The following is a 21,961-nucleotide window of genomic DNA, read 5'->3' as shown; positions in this document are numbered from 1 at the left end:
AGCAGTATCATATGTGGGTAATTTTGACAGTGTCAGCATGACTGAAGAGCCACTTGTTTTCTAAAGTGCCTGTGTTACAGTTCATCTGCACCCAGTGCAGTAACACAGAGAGCAAGCATCTCAGTGCTAAAGCCATCTCCTGAACCTTGACATCATTAATTTCACATCTGAGCATTTGACTGCTCCTTGGTGTCTCAACCACTGGATATATTAACTGAAGGATCTGTGCTAGAAATGCTTCAACTAACAGCTAGTGCACTCTGTGCTGAGGCTCTAAGATAAAACCCTTTGGGGTTCTTGTTTCCGCTTAGGGAGGAAGTGCATTTCCAGCAGTTACTAAAGATTTTGATGACGTTAAGTGGTAATAAGGCGTCACTATTGCCAATGTTGCAGTGAAATATTGCATTTTATAATTATTTAAATGGTCTTAAAAACATTATTTTCCATTTATTAAAATAAACTTAAAATACAATGAATTTGTAGATTATTTAATCATCTTGTAATTGGACATAAAAACCCAGCATCTGATAATACGGCAGAACATACTATGTGTTAATCGCAAATGAAAGGAACCATTTGCCTCTCAAAGGTTATTAGGGATTGTTTCAAAGCACATTTAGGTCAGAGGAAGTAATCCTTGTAGATGGAATTCTGGCCCTACTGAAACCAATGAGACTTCTATCACTGCACTTTCCGAAGCCATAATTTTTATCCTTTGATTTAATTTTACACTGATCAGTCCCCCAGCAGGCATACAAGAAATGAGCAAGAAAATGGTCTTACTAGCAGTTTCTGGACTACAAATTCCTTTTCTGATGAGCTATAACCTTGCTTATAGTTTTTATCCAACTGTAGATTTGGATACAACATGATTCTTAAAAATAGCATAGCATAAAAAAGAAAAATGGATGAAGCAAATTCAAGGTGGAATGCTGTAAATCTTGTTACACCATTTTTAAATAACCTCTGTAGTTAATACTTTAGACAGGTAGAAGTCATGTAATCACACTAGGTTCGCACCAGTGAAAGCCAGTATTGTTTATGTGCTCTTCTCTTATTCAAATACATGGAAGAATTTTGATTTGTGAGGAACGTGGTTGAATACAATTCAGTAGTAAATTCTCTTTTTTTAATGGTGATCTGAGTAGGGGTATAAAGGAGAGATAAATGTTTTATACTTAAGTGAGGATGTTTTATCGTCATCAATTTGTAGTGATTGCAACAATAGGGAATTAAGGAAAAACAAGTTATATGTATCAGCTTCAATTAAAAAAATAACCCAAACAATTTTATACTGTGTAATAATGTGTCTCTGATACCAAAGATACCAGGAACTTTGAACTATTAGTTTATTTAGAAAACTGATAACTTAATTTGGAGGGGTTTCTTTAGAATCCTTCAGACTTGGATGAAGTTGTGTCAATGAGATTAAAATAAAATTAAAAATTCTAAAGGGGGAAAATCCTCTAAAACGTCTTAAAGTAGTTTTCCTCTGAATAAAATCCACTTGGGCTCATACTGGGACAATTGTGTTGTATCTGGAGATTCATTTCCCAGATACATGAATTCACTCTTTTTGCTCAGTACACAGTTGAACAGCAACATTATTGCAGTGGAAGAGGGAGAACTTTTGTCTGCAGAAATTCACTCACCAGGAGTGGGCCAAATTTGATCTTGTAGTATAGCCCATGATGGGGTTAGCAGCAAAGAACACTTCGAAAAGAGGCAGAAAAAAATATTGCTGTGATGCTGTTTTCAACTTGTCTCCATACAAACTTGTCAGTGTTTTAAAAGTTTTTGTCATTTAAGAGGGCTGGATTGGGGGGCAGGATATATAGACCTATAGGACCATGTTTAGTTATAGGATGGTATGTGTAGTTCCCAACATATCTACCAAGCATCCACGTGCTTCCAGTCTGTCATATGAACATCACTAGCATCATAGCAAATGGAGCGTAGCTTTACTGGCCTGCATTTGGATGAGTGCATTACTCAGAAGTGATGAAACAATGAGTGAGCCGTTAATGTCATCTCCATGGATGTCAAATAAATTGTTTTAGGCCCTTTGTCACATACTTGATGCTATGTGGATTTTATTTCTAGTCTGATTCTTTGTGTTTAGGGGGTCAGCAGTAGAGATGACTTGCAGACAGGGAGATGATGTTTCTATTCTTAAGGAGAATGAAATGTTAGGATCTGATAGTTGTACAGGGCAGGACTTGAGCCAGAGATGAGAAAGGTGTGATACTACTAGTGCAATAATTAAAAAAGAAAGAATAACAGGAGTAAAAATGCATATTTTTTTAGAATAGCAGCAGCACATCCAAAGTAGTGTTGAAATTCAGTTAATCTGACCTAACTTTGCATCTTTTTACAAGGTGAAGGGTTTGGATCAAGTTTACTGGTTGTTGTTTTTTCAGCTTGCTGGCAGTGTCTGTGTCAGGCTCTGTGAAAGGTGCCCTTGCTTGCAGATCCACCCTGTGTACCATCTGCTGCCATCCAGAAGTGGTCTTTCAATGGGCTAGGATCTCCTAACTCCATATCCCGCTGGGCAGACATTTACAGCTGATGTCAAAAGTAGAATACAGCTTGTTTCTCACCTTAGGCAGGGAGCTTTTAAAATTGCAGTAAGGAACTTCCACAAAAAGGGGATCTCCTCATCCTTAGTTTAATAGTGGGTGGGGAAAATTTACAAGAAGGTAGAGGAAATTTATTTCTGTGTGAAGATAGCCTGAATGTCTGTGAAAATGAATGTCATCTGAAGGAAAAGATTAATCTTTCCGGATCATTGAAAAGTAATTGAAATCAGCATTGCTGGCACCTAGCAATAGACAGAACTGAAGGCACAAATCGATGATATCCATGACATAAAACAAATGCGGAGCATCTGTAAAAGTTACATATATTGCTCAGAGATGGCAGCAAGTGTGACTGTGGGAGACAGAGAGGGGCTATGTAAGTACAGAAATTGCTGTTGTAGACTGGAGTGCAGATCCATCTGGTCTGCTGTCTGTGTTGTGAGGGTGAGTGATTGAGAGGTTATCTACCCTGGTCCTTTTTCAACTCTGTGTTACAGCCCAGGATTACTTCCTTCTGAAGGGAGTGCTCCACGTGTGGTTACTGCCTGAGTGACCAGTAATGCATCCTTGCTGCAAACAAGGCTTATGGTGTGTTGGGCTGCATTAGGTAATGTGTTGCCAGCAGGTCGATTCTTGCTGGTGAGGCAATGCTGGGAGTGCAGGGTCCAGTTCTGGGCTCCCAGTGCAAGAGAGACACAGACATACTGAAGAGAATCCAGTGAAGGGCCTGGAAGATGATGAAGGGACTTGAATACCTGTCCTGTGAGGACAGAATGAGTGAGCTCTGACTGTTCAGCCTGGAGAAGGGGATGCTCAGGAGGGAATGATATCAACATGGATAAATACCAGAAGGGAGAATACAAAGATGACAGGGAAAGGCTCTTTCCAGTGATACCCAGTGCCAGAACAAGAGGCTATGGACACAACCCGGAGCACAGGAGGTTTCCTGTGAACACCAGCAGCGTTTCTATGCTGTGCAAGTGATGGAGCACTGGCTCAGGCTGCCCAGAGGCTGTGGGATCTCCTCCTTAGATGTCTCCAGAAGCTGCCTGGCTGTGGGCCTGGGCACCCTGCTCTGAGCAGCCCTTCTGCAGGAGGGCTGGGACAGGGGGACCCAAAAGATACTGTCCACTTCAGCTGTTCTGGGATCTTGTGAGTGTTACCCATCAATACTGGTGTCAGCCTGTAGCAGAGCTAAGCATTTGTGTCTGGACTGTGAGTGGTAAATACACAACTGGCACAGCTAGTGCTTAAAGGAAGCATGTGATATGGCCAGTAGTTTACTACAGGAAGTGTCTTGCAGACAGATGTCTTAATTTGCCATGTCTCAAAATTGACATATATCTTCAAATTTGTTGAAAAGGATGTGCATCCTGAAATATGAAAATTAATATTCCTACCAAACTAATTAAAAATTTATAGTTTTTTTAATTGCTTACATCTTCAATTGCAGTGGGAGTTCATTAAAAACTTGTCCATAATTTCATTATCCACAGTATGCCTTTTAATTAACTAAGTTGTTAGTAGAATACAGATGTTTTTGTATTGTTCTTTTAAACTTTGCTACCTATGATTTCTAATATAAAATCGTAGTTCTTTCAGTCTGTCAGGATATATTTCAACATTAGATATAGGAAAATGTGAATCTGCAAAGTATAATAAAACACATAAGTAGAAATTAAATTGTTCCCTTTTTTTTTTTTTTCCCCTAGCTTCATGCTATGTAAAAACTCAACTGGAAAACAGTTAATTAAGAAAGTAGATTGTTACTTTCCATTTAACATAGTGTTATTGTACAAAATACTGTTATAAAGGCAGTTAGTTAATAGGTACCTTAATAATAAAGTTAATGGATAACTTACTTTGGAAATACTAACCAAGTTAATTCTGACAGTCTCATGACTATGAAAGCTGTTAAATATACCTGCTTGGTTTATTGGAAAACTCAGATGGAGAAACTCATCCACAAACCTTTCTGCTTATAACCTTGATCTGCCTGCACTTCCAGGCTTGCAGTGACTATGCTTCTGCAACTTTGTTGTCATCAGGCTTGCAACCGCATCGCGGTTTGTTTGATCCCTCAGCTTAGGAGCCACAGCAACCTTTTTAATAAGGGAAAAAGCTACTTGTTTTATAGCATTTGTGTGTTGTGGACATTGTAACAGCAAGTGTTTGAAACGTTTGGTTCTTTTCTTTTGTTTGTGTTTCCCTCTTCATTAATAGTACATTAAGCGGTACTGCTGCTTAAGGTCACTGCTGCCTTTTCTGTAACTAATTAAAGTGTGTCAACCAGCACCACTGTTTATGAGAAACTTTGTTTTCTTAAAATGACATGAAGAACGAGGAAATTTTTCAGGGACTGATGGAACTCCCTTCAACAGCTATCACTAGAGTTAAAGGGGTTGGGCATCTTTGAAGAAGAGCACCTTTCTTATGAAGAAAGGCTGAGGGAGCCGGACTTGTTCAACCTGATGAAGAGAAGCTGCCAGAGAGACCTCATCGTAGCTTTTCTGTACTTAAAGGGAGCTTATAAGCAGGAGGGACTGCTTAGAAGGACTTTTTATGTGAGCAGATAGTAATATGCAAAGGGAGAAAGATTTAGGTTGGATTAGGAGGAAGTTACTTAACCTTGAGCATTGTGAAATGGTGGAAGAGGTTTGCCAGAGAAGCTGTGGTGCCCCATCCCTGCAGGTGCTCAAGGTTGGATGGGGCCCTGGGCAGCTGATCTGCTGGGTGGCAGCCCTGCCCATGGCATGGGGTTAGGGCTGGGTGGGCTTTAAGGTCCCTTCCAACACAAGCCATTCTATGATTCTATGAAGTAGGGTAATGCTGCTGGCTGAACCTTTGGAATTTAAATCAGGATGGATAGTTGAATACATTGTTGTGGTTTTATGATTTTTGTTATATTATTGAAAAAAAAGCTGTTTTTCCCCACAGACATGTTATATGTTTTTTAATTGACACCAAAGGTGCAGGGACGTGTTCCTAGTTTCTGTGATAGCAGCATAAGAATCGCTTGCAGTGAACAAGAACTGAGATGCTGGGAAATGCAGGAAGTTGCATTCTGGAACTGACGAAAGACAAAATGAAGATCCGCATTCCTCAGAATATCATCTTCAATAAAACACTGTGTTTGAGGGAACTTTGTGGAAATGAATCCTTGATGCCGTGCTGACAAGTGTCTTACATAAGCTCCCATCTGTCACTAGGCACAGGAGCGCGTGTCCCAAATGTTGGACAAATGTGGGACACAGAGCAGCAGCAAATCAGCTGCCAACTTTTAATAGTGCTGAAAGACGTTTGAAGAAATTTGGTTATTTTTGTTACTAGCATTTATCACAAAGTGGAGTTGAGGAAAAAAATGGCTGAATGCTATAATGGATTAAAAAAAGCCAAAGCTGTTGAAGTGCTTGCTGCCTACACATCTAACCCTTATTTCCTGAATGTGTGCCCAGGCTGTAATAGATTAATCAGATCTGTGGTATGGGTTTGAGGTTCTGGGATCGTTTAGAAAAAACCATTTTAAGATGTTTTTGCTTTTTGAAAAGGAAACCCATTTAGACTTATTGTATTTATTGTATTGTAATAGATTTCCTTAATCCACTGTCCCAAGGGTAAGAACAAATGGATACAGCAGCTGAGGTTACTTAAAGGTTTTGGATCACAGCTAAGTTTTAACAAATGGTCTGTTCTGTTGTAAATGTTTGGTTTCCATAATTTAAGACTGCAACCTATTCTGAAACCTACTGATACTGGCAGGGTGTGCTGGAGGGAAATGGTAGTATTTCATTTTGTCTAGAAATTTAACTGCAATCATTTGTCACCATGAATTTATTCCTTCCTAAGCAGCACCTGACAGATGGAGAAGAATTAGAGAAACCTTCATAAATCCTGGCTGCAAGGACAGAGTACTCTGTTTCTTCTGGTTTTCCAAAGCTTTCTACATTTTATAGTGATGGAAATTACTTTACAGTTCTCCAATTAGTGAATGATGAGCTGCATTTAGGGATCTGAGCTGTTGTGGATAGGAGAGATCTATCCCTGTGACAAGTGAGTCGTTCTCCCTGCAGGTTTTCCTCCCCAAACAGCTCATTGTTGGGTAGAGTGGGTGTCTGTGCCCACACATAAGAAGCACCAGGAGCTGTCAGCTGGGTGGGGAGGAGCAGGACGCTAGCCCAGGCAGTAACCTATGCTTGTGTCAGCTCATTTGTGTCATACAATTGTTCTGTGGGAGATGGATTGCATGGATGCTGGATTTGGCTCTCACAGCTCCCCAGCATTTGATAGCCAACATCGCTTACAACTGAGCTTTCTAAAGTAGAAACTCCCCCTCTAGCAATGTTACAGATAAACTAATCAGGTGGTTGCCTTATTTGGAAGATCTTTCAGCTGTTTAGGTGTTGGTTTTGGTTTGGGTTTTTTTCCACTTGAAAAATAGTTTGTAATCTTTTTAGCTTCATGGAATATTTATGTCAGTCAAAGACATCACCCTTTGGGCATAAAACTCTCTGGTTAAGTGTATTGTAGGGAACAGTGCTGCTGAAGTGGGTAATTGCCGCAGGTCTTGCTAAACAAGGTGAAGGTTAAGCATCTGGAACATGTTAATTTTAAAAAATTAATATGTACCTTCCAGTAGGTACATGGAAAGGAGGAGCAAATTTGGCAGCTGTGAGTTCATTTACTGAAGATAATTTTTTTTTTTTATTATGAAAAGGAAGTTTTGCAATTTATTAGTAAATGTTTGCCATTCACAAGAAAGCAAGTAAATTACAGTTCACAGATACCACCATCCTCAGAACGATTACTTAAACTTTGGAAATTACATGGAAAAGAAGAAATGCTGGATGAGACATAAATGAGGCTTTTGCATTACCAGTCCTTACTGTTTTTGTTGTGTTTTTTTCCTATGGAAAAGGGTTATGGCCTGTAAGTGTTAGACTGAATGGTATGCACAGCAGCACAGCCAACACTCTTTTCCAGCTGGACATCCTGTGTCAAATGCCACAATTCATTCCATAAGGTTCCTGGAGTGTGTAATGATAACTTTCTTCTGTAGCATAGGTGATACATGGATTTTTTTGAGAGTCTTCCTGTAAATTATATATATATATTTATAGGACAGGGGCAGTATTACTACTTTGATGTGAAAGCAAGTGTGTTACTCACTTAAATAAGATGATAAATAATCCATCTGCTGTCTTTCCAAAACCTCTGTGGTGGCTGAATTGCATGTCTCTGTCTCTGTCATCAGCTGTGGTAGATACTTCTTATGTGTGCAAGTTAAGCAATCCTGCAGTGCTTGCATTACTTCCCTAGAAATGACTACAGTTTAGGAGCTACTTGCAGAAAAAATATTTTACAAAATATGCTTATTTTTAGGCTTTCTAGGAAGCTGAAAGGCTGAATTGAGGCTTGTTGTTAGGTCCATTAAAGGAAGAGCTTGAGTGGTCAACAGCGAGACAAATGCTTTTAAGATATAGATATATATGTCTCTATCAGACCTCTGGACCATGAGTTTAGTCTTACAGAATAATGAAGTTGTTAGCACAAGATTTAACTATCAATTTTAATGCATTCATAAGTAACAAGAAAACAGATCAAATTAAACAGTATTGAAAATTTCCTGGAAAATGCTCTGTTGAAGTGGAATGGAATAGAGTATTAAAATGTGTTTGCACTGCCAACTCCAGAAAATTTCAATACGGAAGTAAAAAAGAAAGTAGCATTTTGAGCATGCAGTTATTTGTGAATAGGATCATTCTTCTAAAGTCACTCAAACCAGTAATTTGAACTTTTGCTTGCATTTGCCTGTATATGAGCTTCTCTGTTCACTGTAACTTTTGATCATTTTTTTGTATTGTTGTTAGGATAAAAGCTTTGTTTTTCCCCATTGCAAACATTCTTTTCCATATTTGCATCATCTAATCTTATTCATAAATAGTGATTATTTACTACTGAACGATCTGTTTGCCATCCTTATTTACATATTTTGGATTTGGAGTAATAAAACCATGTAATTGTGCTACACAGGCTATTAAATTTCTATATAAATACAAGTCTGTCCTTATTCTGTTTAAAGGATTTCACATAGTTTATTTCCTCTTCCATCTGGTTTTCTGGGAATTTTTCATTCTGCACAAATAAGCTGTCTTGCATTTGGCAAGTAACATGACTTTTGTTATGAATTTTTCCCTTTTCTGTGTTGAAATTTAACAAACTTCTAGTATATTTTTTTTTCCTGTGCATAGCTTTGAAGTATTGCCACAGTGTATTGACTCATTTTCTTTTCATTGGCAGAATCTAAAGAAGATTCAAGAAATGGATAAAGAGACAAGTGATGAATCCAGCGCAGATCTTGATGAATTGAAGAATGCTGACTGGGTAAGACAACAATTGAATAATGATTCAGCATCATCAGTAATGTATAAATCTTTACAGTGTTTACCTGCAATTGTTTGTTTTATATTAAAATCAGTGTTTGTTGGTTGAAATCATGAGTCCTTGATTTCAGTCTCCTATCCACCACCTATTCTTCTTCCTCTTCAACCACTACCACTCAAAAATAAGAGGGAAATGCATGTGGCAAGCAGAGCAAAAGAAAATTGTGTTATTTACTAGACATCAGGATTTAGAGACAGTTACACAATTTCTGTGTGAGTTGCTGCTAGAAACTTTTTCAGGAGTATTGAAGGCCTAAGGGAAAGCAAATTTAGGATTCTACTACTGTTCACATAACACTAGTTGTATGCCTAGAAACTTCTCTGATGTACATGTGTATTTGAAATGGCAGTTTGAATAGATGTTATAAGAACTTGGAAATTCTTTTTCTGTATTACTACAGTGATGAATATCACTTGAAGTAAGGCTGAGTTGCAAAAAAAGTTTTCATAATGCTCATGAGGATTAAAAATAGTTATAGAACAACAGACAAAATGTGGTTTGGTTGATATGTTGGAGTGATACAGTTGTATATATTTGCTGGTGTCAGGAGAATGAACAACAATCTGAGCTGGTATGCAAGTATGAAATAAAATTTTGCTCTCTCTTCTCTTCAGGCTCGTTTTTGGGTACAGGTGATGCGGGATTTACGAAATGGTGTCAAACTCAAGAAAGTCCAAGAGCGTCAGTACAACCCACTCCCCATAGAATATCAGCTCACACCATATGAAATGCTGATGGATGATATTAGATCCAAACGATATACCTTAAGAAAGGTCATGGTATGTCATGAGCATTACTGAAATATTTTTTACTTTTTTTTTTCCTTCTTATAGATAACATTGACCATGGGTTTTATATGGCATCTTAAAGCTGTGTAGTATATTGAGGAGAAAAATGTGAAAGCAGCAATTGGGTGTTTTGTTTTCCATGTGGCAGGCATTTAAAATTTTGAGAGACATATTTATCATATGCTTGAACAAATGATTTCTGTTGGTTTAATGATAACATTAAGAATCATATCAACAGTCCTGCCATATTTTCTACTGAGATATAGTTTCAGGCTTCTGCTGGGGAGAACATTTATGCTGAGGTACAATACAATTTCTGCAATATAAATGTGGCATTCCAGACTATAAAGTGTTCTCCTGTTGTTACATGAGTGGTAGGTGCTGTGATGGGAAAGGAAAACACAGTGTTTGAAAACTTAAATTGCCAAGGTCTGCTAATAATTTTCAAGGACTGCTTTGTGTAAAACATTTAAGTCTTGAATTTATAGAAGTACAGCTCAATTATTTTCAGCATATCCTACCTAAAAATAAACAAAACAAAAAACAACACAGCTTGAGCAAATCATAGAGTTTTGGTGAACCTTCTAGATACTCAAACAGGTACATGTAAGATTCACCTGAGGAACTCTTCTCGTCAGGACTCATTTGATATCTACTGGCATGTCTCAGTTATTTTGGTTTCTATTGTGTTCAGCACTAAGATGTTCTTCCTGGTAAAGCAGCAAATGATTTAAAGGGTTCCTTATCCTTGGTAGGACATTTTAAACCCCTTTGTCAGAGGCATGTATTTGGTCAGTATCAATATTAATGCCCTGCACTTAAACTATGCCTGTTATTAGTTGGAGAGGAGGCAGACTGTTAGAATATCTAGTATTCAACTATAATTGCATTCCTGAAAAAAAAAATGACAAAACTTTTGCTAGTGAGAAAGCCATATTTCCTGTATAAGAATTCAGAGATGAAAGAAGCAGAAAGCGTGTAGCTCTATTAGAGATCACTAGAGAAAAGAATAAAGGAGGAAAAAGTTGGAACTATAACATGGAGAACAAATAAATGAATCCTGTTACAATGTAAGTGCTTTTTATTGTATCAAAGTATTTTCCTAATCAAAGTCTAAATTTAGATTATGAGGTTGTATTTATTCTCTGCAGCAATTTTCTGTTGTTAAGTATTAAGTTATTAGATTAAAATACACACCCAGGAATGATATCTATCTGTCTTTACACTAACAGTTCAGAAAACAATGGTATCTGCTCATACTGCCCCCTGCAAAGGAACAGTTCCCTCAGCTCCTTGATTACTGTATGCAGTAAGGATAGTAGCTGTGTTTGAATGGGAACCCCTGGGTTATTTGTTCTTGCTTTTGGCAGGCTGGGCTTTAATTCATCTGTTCAGCAAGCTTCTGCCTCTGCTGAGGAGATTTTCTTCATTATCTAGTAGTTCTTGGAGGCACAGCTGCTCCCCTCTTCGTCCAGGCTCTCACTGTATATGAAATCACTGCAAGCATCTATTTTTGTCCTTCTCTCTTGCCTGCTGGGTGGATCCAAACTGACCTCTGGGCATAAATGTGAATTGAGATTCCAATCAGCTGCAGGTACAGGACCTGTAGTGCTGTCTCTGAAGCAATTGCTGGCTTAGTCTAACGACTGCTAGTGATTTTCCATTAGAAAAATAGCTTCTTTCTTATTATAAACTGTCCAACCTGTAATTTGGATTCTGCTGCAGGGTCTGCTTGCAGAATGAGCAAAACATGCGCAATAATAATGCAGTTTGAAATGAAATGTATGAAGCCTAAGGATTTGTACAGAATTTCAATTTTGGTTAGATGTCATAAATACAGCATCTTTTAGCTGACTACTATGGGTTAGAGCTAATTAAATATATTCCCATCAGAGGAGACTGTCACATGCTTCTTGAAAAAAAAAGGAAAAAATGACAAGAACCCTATATGTGAATTTTAAAGCAGCCTGGGGAAGATGGATTATGTTTCTTTCTGTCAGTCAAAACATGTTTGACAAATTTTTTATTAAGAACATTTTTTAATTTTCACTTATGGGTACTATTTTTAGAATTGATAGCTTGTGAAAATGCCTGCTGCTTGTGATACCAAGAGGTAGATCACTGTAAAGTAAATAAAATGTGATATAGATTCTTTACTCTTTATGAACATAAGGCTTTGTGTAGCATGACCTGTTCCTGGCTGCTCAGTACTCAGGAAAGGAACTGAGGTGCATTATTTAGGAACTAGTTTGATGTTTCAGATTGTCAACAGTGTTAACTGATACCATTAACTGGAGCTGTTGTTTCTCACAAGTCATCTATGATGTCTTAAAGGTCTTGAAGATATAAAACATTGAATTCTGGACTTATGGCAAATAATTAGTTTCATTAATTTTGGTGACCTCTACATTTCTGCTTCAGTACATATGAAAATAATTTCCAGTTCGTCATCTCTCTGTTGTTCTGATGCAGGATCCATTGTTTCTGTGGTTGTCATAGGAACAAGATTACTTCCATCCCAGCATTTTGTAATCTTTTGCATATTTACCTGAGCAGCTTTAATACATTTTTTTTCATTCTATGGAGCTCTCGCTGACAGCAAGTTAGAATTGCAGAACAAACATTGGTAAAGTCTTGGATACTAGGAGATTTTAAATTACTCTGACACGTTTCATTTTTCTTTTTTAATGCTATGTGTAAATCTACAGCTTTTAATTTCTCCTCCATTCACAGTTAGTTCTCCTTCCTGCCCACCTCTTCCATCCAAGATGTGCATTGTCCACTCTACTTCCTGAGCAGTAGGCAGCTCTTACGTTAGTTTCTCAGTGTGTGGCTCTGAGATACCTTCTATATTGTATCCAAACATACTATTATTGCTTAATAATTAAATTCTTCTGTAATTGCAGTGCTTGTATCTCAGTATTTGAGCTCTCCACAAATATCTGTGATACAGTAATATTAGCATGACTGCATTACAGAAGGTGAGTTTAGGCGTGTAGGCTGAAGTTATTGCTATCAGCAATATCCAGTCATTTAAATGTCTGATCTGTGAATCTTCTGGGATGGTTGTTGAGGTAGTTTCAACAAAAATTTCTTTGTTTCATTATAATATTTAGAATCTTACAGTGTTTAAACTGCAGTAGCAGTTATAAATGAAATGTCAGGCACTTCGAGTTGACATCAGGGATGTGAGGAGGACATCACTAAGGACAACTCCAGGTGGTTGGTGTGGTTGGTCCAGTTGGGCATTACAGAGGCTTTTGTTCTGTTGCACGCAGGTTGGAATTGTCTTTACTGAGTGGTGTTCATCTGCTCTAAGCAGGGAACCATCCCTTTGTCATTCTCTGCCTCTGTCACATGTTTCTGCAGAAGTTTAGGAGGCGTCCTAGGTGCAGCAGGGAGCTTTGCAAATTCTCATCATATGTTAGAGCTATTCCAGGAGGTAGTGGCTCTGCATGTAGAGGTGCAGATCTTGACCTCACCTCAGATGGAGTTGTAAACTTTTGTCTCTGACAGATATATAGGTGAAGCAGTGTGATTTGAGTGCCCTACAATGTGAAGTACTAAAGAACAGACACTCACACTTGAGTTTTCTGCAGTGGTATATCAGAAAATTGATATGCACCACGTAGCAACTGTGTTAGCTGAAGCACTGCACTGCATCATGACATTTGACATAACTGTATCTTCTTGTAATGCATACTTGCTCCAACACTGGAGGTGTTCAAGACCAGGTTGGAGGAGGCCTTGGGCAACCTGGCATAGTGCCAGATCTGGAGGTTGGTGGCCCTGCCTGTGGCAGGGGGGGTGGAACTTGATGATCCTCAAGGCCCCTTCCAATCCAAGCCATTTTGTGATTCTGTGGTGCTTGAATTTGTAATAGGACTTCATCATGGACTCTTTGAGGAATGAGATAGCATGTCCCCTTTTGGCAATGTCAGTGTTTGCAATTTCATTTTAATTGAAAACTTCTAGATAATACAAAATTACCATTTTCATGCTACCTGTTAGAGACAGGATTCTTCTACTCTTCATACCGTTGCCTTTTGTAGTGTGAAAAATAAATGGCTGAGATCATTGAATATCAGTGATAAGTGACATAGTTCTTGTGAGTCACATGCAATGTCCTTGTGGTTGGGGATCACCATTTTTAAAGGTGGACCTTCAGCCAAAGTTACTTTCCTTTTGCTCAAGTGATTTCCACAGGACTAGTGGCAAAGCAAGTGACGTTTGCTGTTAGACTTTTAACTGCAAATCAATATTTATGTATTAAAATTTGATGGTAGCAGGTTGGAACCAAGCACATGTAGTCATGGTTAATGCTCTGTGCTTTAACTGTTTAAATCTCTATTTATTTATTTATTTTGTGATTGTTGATTTTCTTTTTCCCACACTGCCAGTTTTAATGCATACTGCTGTACAAAAGCCATTTTGCACACATGAAGATTTAGGATAATTTTACAATGTTTTGAGGTATTTATTTAGATATTAGATATTTGCAGTTGAGGCTGTTGGTATCTGATGAAAAGATAATTTTGCTTCTCTTCTGCATCTGTGCAAGATAGCTTTGATTAGACTTTAATTGAGCCATGAATTTTAATTAATTAATTAAAAGTAAAAGATGCATGTTAAATTGCTCATTAGAAAGAGACTGAGTTTGAGTGAATAGATAGATGTATCGTGAACAGAGAAGATATAAGCTCCCTTTCAGTGTCTTTCCCATCAGCATCTTTTCAGGAGCAGAGGAGGAGAAGGGAGATTCTGCCCTCGGTGCTCCCATTCCTGGGTTGTTGACTCATGCAACTAATAAACACTCACTTGCTTTGTCACCAGCTTCCTCCATGTCCTGTGAAAATAAGCAGAAGTTATTTTTCTCCTTTTCCAATTGAATTAGAATACTGATACTAATTGTGCTCTCATGATGTTAAGCCAGTGCATAGAGTGCCCCGAGCTGAAACGCTCAGAGCCATGTATTATTTATTTCCTAGTGTGATGTGTGAAGAGTTATTCCCCAAGGCTGGAAGTGAGATTATCAGTGTACAAAATGACTGTTCTGATGGTAATAATTCCCAACTTAAGCTATCAACTTTGACATCTGATGAACAGCAACCTGGGGATGAGAGATTTAGCATTTCATTAAGAATCTGCAAACCATGCTGGCCTTGAAGAACAGCTCGGTCTTTAAACAGAGGAAATCAATCACATCACTTAAATTAAGGTTCTCCTTATCATAAAATGTGTAATCATCACTTAATATAAATCTTTTTCATTTTACTTTTACTGTACTGTTTCTAGGAAGATGATATGTTGCATGGTTTAGCAGCTTGGTTTTCTGTGGCAGAGAGTATGAAGTTTCCACTAAGGAATATTGTAGTGTGAGTGGGGGGGATGTTGGACTCTGTCTGGGGTAGGATGCCTCCAGAAGAGTCTCTAAGAAGGCAATAAAACAGTGCAGGGGGACTCTGCATCCAATTCCTTGCCAGGGAAAGGATGCCTCTTCAGTGGGAGGCTATCACTTCTTCAGCCTATGTGTTGGGCATATTCCGGGTTGGCAGAGCTGGTGTGGAAGCTGCATGGCATTGCTGAGGTTTAGTTAGGGTTCACTCAGGCAGCCGTATGGGAATTTTAACCCCTTTTTCTGACTGCAGCATTCCTTCTGGTTAGCAAACATGATCTGGCAAAACAGAGCTGTGTTTTATCTCTCCTAAACAAAGTCAAGCCATCAGCTTTTGAAAAAAAAAAAGAAGAAAAAGTGTTGAAATTTGGGAAATCAGTCTAAGGAATAAATTATTATGGGAATTTCTGTCATGTTAAAGAGTGAGACTGTTATTCAGGTACTGTATAGCAGTGAAAGGTGCCAGAAATACATGTGGCATGGGATGTTTTCTCATCCCTGATAGGGTGCTTAGACACTGTGCTACCTAAGACTGAACTTGACAAATGGGTTTCTTAAGCAAATCCATACCATTATTCCCAGCTTACAGTTTAGACATTCTTCAGATAATACAAAAATCTCTGTTGCCTTGTTTTATATCTTGTACATGTAGTAATTGTGGTCTCCTGTAATGAGCTATATATGTTCTTACCTGCAACATGAGGTACATGTGGAAAAAATGTCTGTCTGTTGGGAAAAATACAAATGAGTGAGAGCACTTCTCACACAGCCTCTCATCTGGTCTCTGTACTTCAGTGCCATGGCATTTTAGTGACTTTACTTTCTAGACATATTGGCAAACTGCTTTACCCTTGACTAGCATTTAACATGCACATGGAGGGGTAGACATGAAACTCGGAGATTCTCTCTTCTGCTGGGATTTCCAGACCAGGACAACTCTTCATGACCAGAACAGCAGAGAAATTTGGTAAATACAAAAAATGAAGGGAGCTTATTTTAAATGCATTGCATGAAGCAAATCATATAATCAAACATTGGCTTTGGTTGGAAGGGACCTTAATGCCCAGCCAGCAGAGCTGGCCTGCCACCCAGCAGCGCAGTTGCCCAAGGCCCCAGTCTAACCTGGCTTTGAGTTTCTCCAGCGATGGGGCACCACTGCTTCTCTGGGCAGCTGTGCCACTGCCTCACCACCCTCTGAGTGGAGAATTTTCCCCTAACATCTGACCTAAATCTTCCATCTTTTAGTTTAAAACTGTTCCTCATTGTCCTGTCACCATAAGACTGTGCAAAAAGTCAGCCTCTTTCCTGTTTATAAGCTCCCTTTAAACACCAGAAGGCTGCAGTGCAGTCTCCCCATAGCCTTCTTTTCTCCAGGCTGAACAAGCCCAGCTCCCTCAACCTTTCTTTATGCTAGAGATGCTCCAGCCCCTGATCATCCTCATGGCCCTCTGGACCCACTCCCCACATCACTACATCTTTCTTTTGTTGGAATCTGGGACTGGATACAGTACTCCAGGTGAGACCTCATGAGGACAGAGCAAAGTCTGACAATCCTCTCCCTCTTCCTGCTGCCACCCCTCTTTTGATGCAGCCCAGGATACTGCTGGCCTTATTGCTGGCCGCAAATACACTCTGCTGGCTTTTGCCCAGCTTTTTGTCCACTGGTCTGACAAGTCTAAAGGTCTGCTCTCTATGAGTTCTTTTCCCATACTATACACATACCTGGGACTATTGTGATCCAAGTGCAACACCTTGCACGTGGGTGCAATCTCTGTTTTCATAGTAGTGCTTGGGAGATGATGAAGAGATCAAGAAAACCACTTGAAGAGCATCAGAGTCTAAGAACTGAATGTTAAGGACTGTGCAGTGATTGTCAAAGAGTTGTAGTTCAAATGCATGTTCCTAAAAATTGTTGGCACGTATTCCTTCAAATGATACCCAAGCTTCGTCTGCATTCTCCTATAGCTATGACCTTTAGTTTTTAATTCCATCATTTCAAAATCCTAAGTATTGGTGACTGATGCTGCTGTAGATGTGGTTATTCTGTAGCTATCTGCAAAGCTGAAAAGCTGTGACTTAAGTCTTTGCTCGCCTCTGTTCTGAATGTGGATTGTTGTGTTGTTAGGTCTGCTGCAGGCATCAGAACACTGCAGGCTCTGTCAGGGATGTCCTGAGTTTTCAGCTGGTCTCATCATCTGCAGAAATATAAATTCAAGACATGGAAATATATCTTTTATCTCTTTTCTTATCTCTTTTTTTACTTTCTCCTTTCCAGGTCAATGGTGACATTCCACCTCGATTAAAAAAGAGTGCTCATGAAATAATCCTGGATTTCATCCGATCACGACCTCCATTAAATCCCGTATGTAATCCAGTGTACTTCTTTCCTAACAAAAATGTGACTTTGTAAAGAATGTCTCTGTCCAGGGAATACATTAAATATAGTTTCTGACGTGGGCTTTCAGAAATGCTGAATTGTGTACATAGAATATGATCTCTTGAAGAGCAGCATGTGATAACCTTGCATCAACCGGTAGCTGCTCCTGTCAGCAGCTCTTTATCTCTGAGTTGGGAAAAAAAAATTCTTTCCAGTTTTTCAAATGAGTGCACATAAAATCATAAGATGAAATGCCTAAAACACCACTTTTTTTTTTTAATTAAAAAAGAATAAAATAATAATGACATATACTTTTGAGGAAGCGCTGTTTTATGTAAATATAACTGTCTTTATCTCCCAAGGCCTCTGCAAGAAAACTGAAACCAACCCCACCACGGCCACGCAGCCTTCACGAGAGGATACTGGAGGAAATCAAGGCTGAAAGGAAGCTGCGTCCAGTCTCACCTGATGAGATAAGGCGTAGCAGGCTGGGTAAGCTCACTGCTAGTTTTTACCTGCAACATTCACAGAAAACTTCCCACAATATTGGCAGTATCTGTGTAGATGTCGCTGAAGATAAAAATAACTCTTGTCCTTTCAGAATGAGGAACCAAAAGGCTTCTCTAGAGCTGTGTAGTCTTTGTACTAGATTATTTTTAAAATAGGCTACCGTATGGTTCAGCTTGATCCCATTGTGTTTTTTAATGTAAGCATTAGATAAATGGAATGCCATTATATTGCTTGTAGGTTATGACAGTTGGTGTTAGATTTGCTCAGACTGGAATGGATGTTGGTTCTCCCCTGTGCAATATTTCTTACATATCTTTAAGTATATCTTTAAGTATGTCTGTTTTTAATTAGTTTTATTCTCTTTGTTTCCTCTTATTAGTATCATCAATTTCCCCAGTGTAGTTCTGCTTTTATTTTGTTTGCTGAAAGCATTGATTTCATTCTACGATTCTAACATCTGCTTTTACTTGTTTGCTGAAGGCATTGCTTCTATTTTAAATCTGAATCTTTTTATCATTTCAGAAGTTATAGAGCATGTGCTTGGGTATTTTCAGTGGACAAAGAATTAAGACGTGTTCTGCAAAGCAGTTTCTGCCATGTGCATTCAACACCCTATTATAAAATACAAATAGTGCACTTTCCAAGGACCATCCATTTGCACTAGTTCAATGATTCTGACATTGACAAAAGCATGACAAATGCAGCCTTACCTTGTGACATACTTTACTTTAAAAGCTCGGTATTTAACTGCACAGTAAAACTGAGCTAGCTGGATTTTTGAAGAGCAAAAGTGGCATCTAATGGTTGAAAAAGCATGAAATAATCCATGTATGCAGAATATTTATGCCTGCCACGTGTGCTTAAAGGCACTGATCCAGATTCAAGAGGACTGCAACAACCCATTGTCTCTAGAGAAAAATAGCTTCATTAGTCATTTTGTTGCATTGCTCTTTGAAGTGCTTGGTATAGTTTGGTGAATGCTTGTGTGCAGTTTTAAATGCATGATGTTTTGAATATTGTTTCTTTGGGCTTTCCAGCTTCTGCTCTGGATTCAATTAATGCTTGCTGCATCCAACCAATGTTTCTGATAGCTATCAACATTTTTCTAAATGTAGGAAGCTTGTAAAACCGTGGAACAATTCTTTGCTTTTCTTTTAAATATTTAACTTGACCATTTTACATGTTCTCCATGCCCTGTCAGGGGCAACAGATTCAATTTATTTATTTATGCTTTGCTATTTTTTAACAAATACAAAGTACATCAAACCCATTTAGTAAACAGCTTCTAAAGCAGTCTTGGATTTTGGAATATTACTGGTTGGGACTTTTGAGTTGATTTCAGGATATGCCCTCCAGTGAGGAATATCTGTCTTCTACCAATTCTTTAACTAAAGAAGGAATTATTTATGTTCTGGAACTGTGGTAATATCCCTTCAGTCTAATGAATTGTTTAGATTAAATGTCATATTACTGGAGGTGGAAAAGGGGATGAATGTGAATTTTACTTTCCAGTTGTAGTTTTGAAGTTTTTTATTAGTTTAATGTGGAATCATACAAATGCTTAATTTGCTGTAGGCATAGGAATGGAAAAAAGAAAAAGGAAATTAAAAAAATAATTTGAAAATAATCGTTATTTTGTTGAAACATGAGGTTTTGGATTTTTGTCACATTGAAATGGTTGTTCTGCCCAAGGTTCTTATTGGAATAAAATTCCTGCAGATCTGAGGATGAAATAGTGCTAGTGACTTTCCATGTGTTGCAAATAGATGTGCCAATAGTTAGTTGGTGGTTAAATCTAATTTAGTGTAGCAAAATGTGAGGCAAAAAGATTTAAGTATTACAAATTTGAGTAGAAACACAATTTGGGACACTTACACCATCTGGACAGAAATATTTGTTGATATTAAAAAGATAGAAATGGAGCATTAGAGTGAAATACATGGGAGTATATGGTATGTTCCACGTATCCCAAAGTTAATTGTTGTTGTTCACTTCATAGCAGTCAAGCACATACCCACATTTGAGTACTGGGGGAAGAGAGCTGTACTCTACAGTTCCTCCTCTGCAGTGTCTCTGCATCTGTGGCATATGCTTCCCAGCAGCCACAGGCTTTGCTCCCTTGCTCCGCACAACACAGGTAAGATCTTCTCCATTGTGAGTCGTCACTGAGTGAAGAGAGCTGCTGGAACAAAGTGCCAGCCTGCAAGCCATGCTCGTGAGCTGCAGCTGCTCCAAGGCCAGCCACAGTTGAGCTAAAACTTCTTTGGGAGTGATAGTTTAATCCTGGTAACTTATAAAGGGAGACACCAGGGAGATAAATGGCATCATCACATCATCAGAGTAAACTATCAAGACAAACACAGTTTTGAGGTACATGCCCTCTGAATTGAAAGCTTGGATTTATGACTCAAGCAAGTTGAGCTCATGGAGCTTGGAGAAAACTTTGTTTCATACGCACTTTATCAGCCTTCAGTTAGAACTCAGCATTAAGTGATAGAACCCACATGCTTTAGAATGTATTTGCCTTTATGTTAGCTTTGGACAGCAAATTAGATGCTGTTTCTGTGGCTGCTGCCTGTGGCTGATGTTGTCTTGGTGATGAACTACAGGAAAAATGCCCTGACTCCTAAGTTTGGCTCAGCGTCAGCCACCTACTGTGTTCCCTGCCTAAATTTACACTTATGAGCAAAGGTTTTCCCAGCACAACCTTTTTTCATCTTGTTTTAACGCAGCAGTATATGTGGCTGACAGACCCCTTCCTGCTGGCGTGCATGTTTGTCACCCACAGGTATCACAGATAAGCTGACGGCAGTTTTGACATGTTCTGGTACATTCTTGTAGCTGGGCCTGGCCTGCTTATCTACATCAGCGTACTGAAATTTTGGTTTCAGTTGAGAGTATATTGAGTGCCTACTCCCTGAATGACGCTGTGTAACTGGAAATGGGGGCAGGCTGAGCACAGCAATGGTTTGTGTGTGTTTGGGACCGGCGCTGCAGTCAGGCCAAAGGGCCAGAGGAAGGTTCAGCAGCTGTGCCATGTGATTTTCTTGTATCCAGAGATTGTAATTTCATGTGCGATTTTTTGTGACTAAGCTGGCAAGGAACAAAGCTATTGGTTATGTAAACGTTCCAGAAATAAAGAACATCTGACCATTTCTTATCAAGGAATAAAATGGCTAGAGGCCCTAAGAGAAGAGGATAATATGAATACATTTTAAAAGCTAAATCCACTCAGGATTTTTTAAAAGGACAAAAATCAGCACAAATCGCACTTACAGACCTTTTCTTTTTTCTTTCCTATTCAAAGAAACAACTGCTCAAGCTGAACTTGAGTGTCTCTCTTTATTAGTTTAATTATAATCATTGGAGATTACGCTCAAAAAAATTTGAAATATTTATTTCAGGTCACTGAAACCTGTGTGAAATGTGGCTTTGTGCTTTCCGTTTTTTTCAGCTCTTTATTTCTCACTTGTCTCTCTTTTTCCCTCTCCTTTCTTTCTTTCATAGCATTTTGTTTGAAAATACTGTGCTATTGAGATACTTGCTTCTTGTTTTGGTATTTGATATTAATTCCAAAAATCTGGTTCTACAACTGTACAGGTATCCTTATTCTTGCTCTGTTTGTAAGTCCCACTTAATGTTGCTGTAGTTTTCAGGCCTGAAGCTTTACTGCAGTAAAGCAATAGTGTCTGATACATTTTGGATTTCGGCAACAGAATCCAAAATGCCTTGAGTGGAATTAAATTTTTGGTTATCATTACCCCTCTGCTTTTCTAACAGCTGAATCATTTCCTTTTTGTTGTTTTTATTTCTTTTTTACAGCAATGCGGCCACTTAGCATGTCTTACAGTTTTGACTTGTCAGGTAAAAG

The 21,961-nt window shown here is 38.6% G+C and overlaps 1 protein-coding gene across 5 annotated transcripts in view; it reads left to right on the top strand.

The window, feature by feature from the left end:
- SPIRE1 (spire type actin nucleation factor 1) overlaps positions 1 to 21,961 on the top strand; it is a 120,952-nt gene that overhangs the window by 75,631 nt on the left and 23,360 nt on the right. For 3 of the 5 annotated variants that reach the window (XM_065753553.1, XM_065753556.1, XM_065753555.1), the window contains exons 5-9: positions 8,877 to 8,960; positions 9,635 to 9,799; positions 17,479 to 17,565; positions 17,943 to 18,072; positions 21,913 to 21,954. In XM_065753553.1, coding sequence (XP_065609625.1) covers positions 8,877 to 8,960; positions 9,635 to 9,799; positions 17,479 to 17,565; positions 17,943 to 18,072; positions 21,913 to 21,954 — 508 coding nt within the window. The remainder of the gene's footprint in view (positions 1 to 8,876; positions 8,961 to 9,634; positions 9,800 to 17,478; positions 17,566 to 17,942; positions 18,073 to 21,912; positions 21,955 to 21,961) is intronic. The other 2 variants (XM_065753554.1, XM_065753557.1) reach the window with 1 other exon arrangement.

Source organism: Cyrtonyx montezumae, unplaced genomic scaffold, assembly GCF_038088225.1.
Source record: "Cyrtonyx montezumae isolate F1298 unplaced genomic scaffold, pur_monq_1.0 scaffold_8, whole genome shotgun sequence".
NCBI lineage: Eukaryota > Metazoa > Chordata > Aves > Galliformes > Odontophoridae > Cyrtonyx > Cyrtonyx montezumae.
This window is presented reverse-complemented; position numbering and strand designations above follow the sequence as displayed.